We start from the raw sequence: 10,180 nt of genomic DNA, 5'->3' as shown, positions 1-10,180 counted from the left end.
ATTCTTGTTTTTTTACATTTAGATACATTCTTTTGATATTACAGTACGTACTAAGCTCAGGATTCACATTACTAGAAAAGGGATATTAAATTACCAGGAAAACATCTAACCTAAATCATAACACCACATTTCCTCAAAACCATTAAAAACAATATATACAAGAGAAAAAACAGGGACACCTGGTGGGTAAAGTGAAAAGGTGCGTAGGACTGGGTGACTAAACAGAGACAACAAACTATAACATTACACAAAGGAAAACACATACTTGCAGAAGTCAATGCATAAACACATGAATTTCCTTCTGGTATTTTTCTGCAATTCTGGATCTAAACATGCAAAATAACTTTACATAAGAAGATATTTACATCAGCAAAACAGCAAAACTTATTTTAACAGTAAAAACAACACTAGCTGGGTAATGTTATAATATAATCAGTAAGCAACATGTCTTGAATGTTACATCCTTCCAATAAATCACCTTAACGTGGTTTAGGGCCGTGTGTGTGACCTGTGACTTGTGTTCTCAGACCAAGAATTCACTCACCATCTGAGAAGAGTTGTAGCAGCTGGGCCGAAAAAAAGGGAAACTGGGGCCCCTTTCTGGAGCCAGACCTGGGAGTGGAGCTTGCTGGTGAAGGTCTGGTTTCCGGGACATGAGACATATGGTTCGACCAGGATCAACCCTGAAAAATCTACATTGAGCCGCCGCCCTATGGGCCCACCGCTCAAAGGGATATGTGGAGGCGTAATCGGGTAAAATGGCTAAAGGAGATTCTTTCCTGTGTGAGTTTTCATGTGTACCTTTAGAGCTGTCTTGCGTATAAATCTTTCATCACAAACTGAGCAGCTGAAAGGTTTCTCTCCTGTGTGGATTCTCATGTGTGTCTGTAAAGCTGAACCCTGGTTAAAAGATTTCTTACAAACTGAGCAGCTGAAAGGTTTCTCTCCTGTGTGGATTCTCATGTGTATCTTTAAATATGAACAATCTTTAAAATATTTCTTACAAACTGAGCAGCCGTAAGGTTTCTCTCCTGTGTGGATTATCATGTGTCTCTGTAAAGTTGAACCCCGTTGAAAAGATTTCTTACAAACTGAGCAGCTGAAAGGTTTCTCTCCTGTGTGGATTATCATGTGTCTCTGTAAATTTGAACCCTGTTTAAAAGATTTCTTACAAACTTTGCAGCTGAAAGGTTTCTCTCCTGTGTGGAATGTCATGTGTCTCTTTAAATGTGAATGCTGGTGAAAAGATTTCTTACAAACTTTGCAGCTGAAAGGTTTCTCTCCTGTATGGATTCTCATGTGTGTCTTCAGATCTGCTTTTCTGACAAATGTTCTCCCACACTCAGAGCATGTAAATAGTTTCTCACCAGCACTACATCTTGAATCACTATCATGGACTTCATCAGGTTTCAAAGAGTTTAAACCTGACTGAGGTTCTCTGGTCTCCTTCCAATCACCACTGTCATCAGTGTCAGAAGAGTCTCCAGTCTTCTCAACAGTATCTGGTTCTGGATGTATATCTGGATCTGAGTTCCTGTCTGGTTCTGGTCCTCTACAGTCCTCTTCATCAGCATCTGTTTCCATCTGTTCAGTTTGTCTTTGATGAAGCTGTGAGGACTGAGCTTCCTCTTCATCATCTTCACTCTTCACAGGAGTGAATGACAACTTGACATCAGCCTCCTCCAGACCTTGAAGCTGCTCTCCCTCCTGACTGGTCCAGAGTTCCTCCTGTTCCTCTTTAATGTGTGGGGGCTCTGGGTCCTCCTGGTCCTCTTTAATGTGGGGGGGCTCTGGGTCCTCCTGTTCCTCTTTAATGTGTGGGGGTTCTGGGTCCTCCTGTTCCTCTTTAATGTGTGGGGGCTCTGGGTCCTCCTGTTCCTCTTTAATGTGTGGGGGCTCTGGGTCCTCCTGTTCCTCTTTAATGTGTGGGGGTTCTGGGTCCTCCTGTTCCTCTTTAATGTGTGGGGGCTCTGGGTCCTCCTGTTCCTCTTTAATGTGGGGGGGCTCTGGGTCCTCCTGTTCCTCTTTAATGTGTGGGGGTTCTGGGTCCTCCTGTTCCTCTTTAATGTGTGGGGGCTCTGGGTCCTCCTGTTCCTCTTTAATGTGTGGGGGCTCTGGGTCCTCCTGGTCCTCTTTAATGTGGGGGGGCTCTGGGTCCTCCTGTTCCTCTTTAATGTGTGGGGGCTCTGGGTCCTCCTGTTCCTCTTTAATGTGTGGGGGCTCTGGGTCCTCCTGTTCCTCTTTAATGTGTGGGGGCTCTGGGTCCTCCTGTTCCTCTTTAATGTGTGGGGGTTCTGGGTCCTCCTGTTCCTCTTTAATGTGTGGGGGCTCTGGGTCCTCCTGTTCCTCTTTAATGTGTGGGGGCTCTGGGTCCTCCTGGTCCAGACTGGAGCTCCCCTCCTGCTGCTCAGGGGGAACCTCTTCTTTAACCACCAACAGCTGTTGGACGTCTGCAGGAAAACAATAAACACACACAGAGATGTTACAAAGAAATATTAGTATTGAGAAAATAGTCTCCTGTAGATACACTTTGTTTTCCTGCCATCATTCCCAAAGAAGGAAATGTTTTTATTACAGATCAAATATTATTATTAGGTAATATTATAATTTTCAAACCCTTTTTCAATTAAAGATATGACAGCAGTGTAACTTCAGATTATATGATCTTTGGATTTCATATAATGTACAAAATAATGTCTTTGACTTGTTATATCAAATTGGGAAAATTATTGATTAATTATTGATGAAATATAGGTCTATTTCCGGGCTCTTTGGGCTATCCAAGCACCCGTACCGTAGCAACACGAATAGACGAGCATTACATTTCAAGCGCCGGTGTGCGAGATGAAGTGGTTTTGAATTAACTGGTTTATGTTGGAGTGCGTAAAGCAGATGTGTCGTAGGAGTGGCCTTTCAGGACCCACGTTGAATAAACAGTCCTCTCTTTCACATAGTTTCTACGGTTTCTTTTGAAAGAATATAAACTGAACAGTTTGCTGGAAAATGTACTTCTCGTTAATGAGGCTGTGGTTGAGATTCCGAGGACTCATAACGAGGACCAGAGTGAATGATAAAGTTGGTGGTCGGTGTCGATGCCTGTTCAAAATACTTACGTCAATAAATCCTTTAAGAAATGCTCAGTTGTCCGTATTATATTTGTATCATATATCGTTATTAATCTGATGTGGAGTCGATCTGAGACAGATAGTCCTGTCGGTGCATCCATACAGCCTGCGAGTTAAACATACTGAGCTCAAACACCGCGTACAGATGACTGTCAGCTGTGGGAAACTTTGATCCACCCAGATTAAACACTGCGGTCAAGTGGTCCGTTATCCGCGCTAACCTCGGTCACGTCAGCCGGCACTCGAAATGTAATGCTTGTCTATTCGTGGTGCTACGGTATGGGTGCTTGAATAGCCCAAAAAGCCCGGAAATAGACCAATATTTGATCAATAATTTGCCCAATTTGTTAAAAAACGTCATTTTATACATTGTATGAAATCCAACAATAATAAAATCTGAAATTACACTGCTGTATAATCTTTAATTGGAAAAGGTTTCGAAAATTATAATATTACCTAATAATAATAATCTTTGATCTGTAATAAAAACATTTCCTTCTTTGGTTAGCTAAAGTTTCCATTGGAGTTCTGTTCATGATGACCTCATATATGTCCATGTCAAATGTAATGCAATTTTACTGTACATTTTCTGACATAATTAAAGGCAAAGTAAGCTCAAATTAAATGAGGATATTCATAATTTCCCTATATTTGACATTTTATAATTTATTTTGTAATAACATTAATTGTAATAGTCCTGTGGTTACAGTACATCAATGCAGCAATGAGCAGTGTGTACTTGATTGATCCAATGCGGAACTCGAAAGATCTGACGGAGACTGACCGTGCTGCAAAAAGATTCTGGTACTTTTACAATTTCAGCTATTCAGGAAAAACTACTTACATTGCATACCATTATAGCTAAATATTGATGTCTACATCTATGTTCAGGCAACAATGATGAGGAACTACACACAGACAGTCAAGTGGGTATAGTTAAAAAAAACGTAACCACGGAGACAATGGTCAATAACAGCGTTACAGTAATTGGCAGCAGGTCCTACACACAGGATAGAGGTAATATGCATGTCTACAGACCAGAAATAGAGAGCATGCTGGAAGAATATGTGGCAGAGGCAGCACTAAAACATCAAGGATATGCTGGAGGATTGTGTGTAAGAAGGCAGTTACATGTGAACATGAGATGTATATGAATTGGGAGCAGGTGGACAGGTGTGTGGGGAGATCAGGCGACAGGAAAAGTCTGAGGTCATCTGTTGAAGATATTAGGTATAGACGTATAGCTATTCTCTTTGCATCCACATCCCCCTCACTTGCATATTTTCCATGCATCTTCATTCCTCCCACTTAAGATGCAAGCAAGAGATGCAAGGAAAATATTATTTTAATCATAATAACCTTTCAGGGAATGTGCATGTGTAATTGACACTTAAACCTCATGGGTCGGTCATAATCAGTGGTTCGACTCCTTTAGGGTCCATATTTCTACTATTGTTATGTCACCAGACAATAAATCTTATTTTCGTAACGAAGATGGATAATTGGTCGTGGTAATGCTGTCGAAATCCTAAATCTATGCTCCAACAAGCCTCTCCATCGTAATGTTTCAACAGACACTCTAACCCCTGCGTGTAGTTATTACATTTCGGTCCCTCGAGTAACAAAACGAGAGTTAGCAGTCATGTCTAATCTGGATGGACGTACTGTTGTGTCCGAAACCTGGAGGGGACTAATGGATTTCGGCCAATCACTGAGGCTGACACTGGACATTTAAACTTTCGGACTTAGAGACATTGTTTTCACAGAAAAAAGACTTAGACTGTCTTAGCCTCTGTTAATTATTAAATCCTTTTTTGATTATAAACCGGATCCAGCTGACTTTTTGGCACGGCTGGGAGACGTGCGGTCTTCCACAGTACCGAGAGCTTCTGAACTCAACAAAACAGTGGATAGAACCTTCAGGAGCAGCCACAACGTAACCGTGGACGTGCATCATCGGTGCGCTCCGTTTCTGAACCAATAGCGCTCCACCTTGGTAGTCAGCCGTAGGTGGAGTGATGAAACTGAAATGTGACAACAACAACAACGACACAATCTGAACTAATAAACTTTGTCTAAAGACTGCTCTCAGGAACCTAGAGGTCAAGGTTGAACCCCCCCCCCCACCCCCCTGGTCCCAGGGTAGTCCATGTTATAATTGATATATTTTAAATAATCCTATTGATGTTCATAATTATATGATTGTCAATAATTTAATTTTCATACTTGCCAGTAACCAGGTTTGTATGTGTCATGATAACAAGGTCTATCTATGTTGTATGATTGTTTAATTCATTCTATCATTGATCAGGTTGTATTCAGTGATTTATATCCAACCGTTTGGTACCTTTCTGCAGCTGAGACAGTCCAGATTTAAAATATGGAAGATGGGGGGGGGGTGCTGGGGTGCTGCTTCTTCGTCGGCGGGGAGGGGGGCTGCTGCTGCCACATACGCTGGTGGAGGTGTGCGCGCGCGGATCGGGGAGGAGCTCCGCCGTGCGCGATACAACGGATATTTGTAAATTGTCCGACTTTTACATTAATTTTTTTTTGCTGGCGGATTCGCGGGCCACATAAAATGACGTGGCGGGCCGTATGTTTGACACCCCTGTGCTAGCGGGCCCGGCAGTAAATCAGCACCGGAGGGTCAGCGCTCATGTTACCCGCCTAGAACTGCCTGATCTCGGCGAGTCCTTTTGAAACTTGCCGCTAGTATTGACGTCTCTGTAGCGTTTTCCTCGTCGACAAAGAGTACATCAATCCACATTATTGATCAAATATTGGTCTATTTCCGGGCTTTTTGGGGCTATCCGAGTAGCCGTAACATAGCACCACGAATACACGAGCATTACATTTCAAGCGCCGGCTGACGTGACCGAGGTTCCGCGGATAACGGCTCACTTGACCGCAGAGAGTGGTTCGGTGTTCAGTGCTTTCCAGTGTATCAATGGACCCAGATAATATAATATTTGAATCAACTCTGATGTGACCATGAACACATTAATCATTTTAGAATTCAACATGCTGCGAAATCCACGTGGTGTTATGAAAGAGAACAAACGTTACTTTACCAGTTAGTCGCTGGTTGACTAAACATCTCAGCATTTGGACTTCAGACATTTTCACTAAACCACAGAAACGTTTCCTCCAGACAAACACCGGAAGATATACCGAAACAGACTGTTGTGCGTTAATAAAAGGTCCGAGTAGCACCAACAAGCTTGTGAACATTTAGTTCCACATGTAGATTCAAAAAGTATGTGGTAACCGTAACAGTTGTACTTGTATGATATGATTGATAAAATATATACTATTATAACGAAGCATAAGAACTATTTAAACATTAACGTACCGTTTTTCTTCTCCATATCTATACTATTGTGTTTGTATTTTAACAACTCTCACTTGATGTATTGTTTCTTTTTTAAACTTTATGTTTATTGGTTGTTGACTCTGGCTTCTGTTTTTTTCTTCAGTACTTTTTTTTCATTTTGGATATTTCTCTTTGATATTCATTGGATTAAAAACTGGCAGTTTAAAATCATTGTTTATAGAAGACTCCAACTCTGATAGAGTAGATGTTTACAAATGGTCACTGTTAACGTACAATCATGAAGAAATGCATGCTGGGTAGCTCCCGACTAGCAGATGTATACCTCACTAACACAAATCTGAACGAGACGCACACATGAAATCGTATGACAGCAGCCAAAGAGCTCTAATGACAGAATTCCATTATCTAACTGTGTTCTGTGTATAAGCGCAGGATCGATTTCTACCGGCGGAATGCGATCGTCTTATTTATGCATTATTTGCGTCTGTACGTTTTGAAATTGTGACTGGGACGTCATTATTAAATAACCCAGAATATGATTATTGTTTCTCTTAAATTATATAGCTAACTCATCAAACACTCAGGAATGATCAGCCTCACGTGACTGAATGAAATGATGATAAATGATGTAAAAAGTGTTTCGTCTCTCCAGCTCTCTGACTTTAATTGTTTCCATAATAAAAGTTATTGAGGGGAACTATCAGATCATGAAAAGACAAATATTTCTAATAAATGAAGAACGTTGTTTGTGGTCCTTTTGTTGTTTGGACTACATTGAACATTTATTTAAACCAGATCAGAAAACGAATCAAATATAAACTAGAGTTTAATCTGATCTGTCTTCACTCAGTCAGTCAGTCCGATCGGCTGCAGCGTCCAATCACATAACTGATGAACAATGAGGGGGCGTGTCGGCCGTTAAAACACTTTCTGGAAGTCTGTTCTCGTGGTTCCTCGCTCATGGTTCCTCGGAGATCCCTCCTCCATCCTCGATCCTTGCTCCTCAGAGCTAAATAAGAGCTTTGGGACGGCCGTCAATATGGCGGCGCAGAACAACTTCCGGTTCGAGCGAGGATCGAGGAAATGACAATTAAGAGACTTGGCATGTACCCTATGTCAGACCACACAAGCGTCCATGAAGACACCACCGGGTAACCTACTGAGGGGCTTATCCTCCGATCAAACACTTCAGATTCTCTTGCAATGGCATTGTCTACCCGACCAAAGGGATCCCTCTGACTCCTCCCACTCTCCCAGTCCACCTGCAACACTCCTTTTGCAGAGTGAGAATCATTGTGTTCCTGTAAATTAGCCCAGTAGTTTACAATCAGTTGCTTTCTCCTTAAATCCAGCAGCATGTCTCCCATTTCTACCTGCAGGGCAGGTTCTGCTGCAACGTGGTGGGTAACCTACAAAATAAAAGCCTAAATTATTCCCATCTCAAGTTACCTTCCATCTTTTCCATATGTAATGGGTGTGGGTTGGACATGGAAAAAGAAAACTCAATTCATTGTTTTCCAACATTTATTTACTTCTGCAGAAGAATTCAACCCATTAACTGCCTTCTGATCTTTTTCTGCACCTCTGCTCCCTCAGCAATAAGTAAAATGACAATGTGTGATTTCATTCTTGTTTTTTTACATTTAGATACATTCTTTTGATATTACATCATGTACTAAGCTCAGGATTCACATTAGCAGAAAAGGGATATTAAATTACCAGGAAAACATCTAACCTAAATCACGACAACACATTTCCTCAAAACCATTAAAAACAATATGTACAAGAGGAAAAACAGGGACACCTGGGCCCTATTCCTCGTACGTGGTTCAACTAAGTCGATCAAATGTCCTATTATCCAGCTTAAATTAACTCGATGATTGACATCAGGCTATCTCGGTTCCTCAAAGGCTGATCCGCGCTCAAACAGTCTCGTTAATTCGAGCCAGACGTCAGTCATCAGGATCGTTGCGCGTGCCCGTCCTACTTCAAAAGGGGGAAGCGTCGATCACCGAAACCATGATTTTCTAACAGCATAACGGCAAATAAACTCAAAGAAAGAGCCTCTTTTTTCTCCGCTGACGAGCAGGAGATGATCATGAACGCATATGAGGAATTCAAGACCATAATCATGGCGAAATCTAACGCTGCGAGGGCTAGACAAGAAGCATGGCAACATATCGCAGACGTCGTTAAATGCGCTAGTCTTGGGAAAATGTATAGGTTAATTTTAAGTGCCTCATCACCCCAATCAATCAGATGATATTACCTTAAATGTGCTGCTGGCAGTAGGCTTAATGGAACGCATCATCCATTGAGATCTATAGCGAAAATAATTATATCAACTCTTTCAGAATAAGTAGATAAAAACAAGGCCAGAGTATCTAACTGATACGAATGAATAGATGCTGATGAGGATACTGTATATGTACTGAATGCGCGTATGTATCATGTACTATATATATATATATATATATATATATATATATATATATATATATATATATATATGTGTGTGTGTGTGTGTGTGTACATTACATATAGAACTAGGAGTTTGAATATGTGTGTGAATCTGTGTATGGGCGGATCAGTATGTGTGTATTATTCATAATCAGCAGTGAAAATAAATTGTGTGTAATTCTCTCTGTTCTTATGAGTCCACCTTCATCATGTTCTACAGTAATGATATCTATGGTGTACTAATAATACTGTCACATCATTATGAGTGCTTTCAACCATCATGTAGTTCAACCAGCCATCAAGAGGACACGGGAGTAAACACTAAGCACACAAACATTATTCAGAATGGTGAGTCAATACAACATGTACCATGGTGATGTAATGAACACATCCATAAGTTTCTTAAGCGCCAAATAAACTTTATGAACAGCACGGCATGCAGCGGCTTTCCCGATGTTCTCCGCATCACCGACACTGTAGCCTACAAACGTCAAGCACTCGCAAAACAGCGCGAGGCTGTGATACAGTCTGTGAGACAGTAGATGGCGTGTGGTGTTCAATGTACGGCTCGAGAAGGTCTTTAAATAAATGATTCCTTGTCGGCAGAATCGATAGCGCTCGTACAGGAAGTCATCATGATGTGATAACGGATCTTGGCGATCTTGAAGAACTCTCTCCCTATAAAAGGCTAATCTAACTAATATCGCTTCCTCATCGATGGATCTCTGAGGAAGGGAGCTGACACTTTTTTCTGGGGGAGTGGCAGCTTATCCAGCGGATCTGGCTCAAGCCTGCTCTGGAGCAGGTTCAGGCTTATGGATGTGTTGCTATGGTGATTTTTACAAACTTGCTTCGAGGAACCGAAAAGCCTCACTTATGTAATCTCATCCTGGAAATTATCCGGCTAACTCAGTTAGCCACGTACGAGGAATAGGGCCCAGGTGGGTAAAGTGAAAAGGTGCGTAGGACTGGGTGACTAAACAGAGACAACAAACTATAACATAACACAAAGGAAAACACATACTTGTCAAGGCATAAACACATGAATTTCTGCAATTCTGGATCTAAACATGCAAAATAACTTTACACAAACAGATATTTACATCAGCTAATAAGCAAAACTTGTATTTTAACAGTAAAAACACTATAAAGCTGGGTAATGTAATATTAACAGAAAGTAACGTGTCTTAATTGTTACACTCTTCCAATAAATCACCTTAACGTGGTTTAGGGCCGTGTGTGTGACCTGTGACCTGTGTTC

The 10,180-nt window shown here is 41.3% G+C and overlaps 1 protein-coding gene across 1 annotated transcript; it reads right to left on the bottom strand.

Moving 5' to 3' along the window:
• On the bottom strand, positions 1–1,584 carry LOC306696308 (uncharacterized protein; the record flags this gene model as incomplete). The annotated part of the gene is made up of 1 exon (XM_079159892.1): positions 1–1,584. One exon carries the CDS (start codon positions 1,582–1,584, stop codon positions 763–765), a length of 822 nt encoding a protein of 273 aa, XP_079016018.1. The 3' UTR covers positions 1–762.
• Between the last annotated feature and the right edge of the window lie 8,596 nt (positions 1,585–10,180).

The sequence above is a fragment of the Pholis gunnellus genome, assembly GCF_910591455.1.
Source record: "Pholis gunnellus genome assembly, chromosome: 5".
Lineage (NCBI taxonomy): Eukaryota > Metazoa > Chordata > Actinopteri > Perciformes > Pholidae > Pholis > Pholis gunnellus.
Note: the sequence above shows the minus strand (reverse complement) of the source record. Positions and strands in the feature narration are given on the sequence as shown.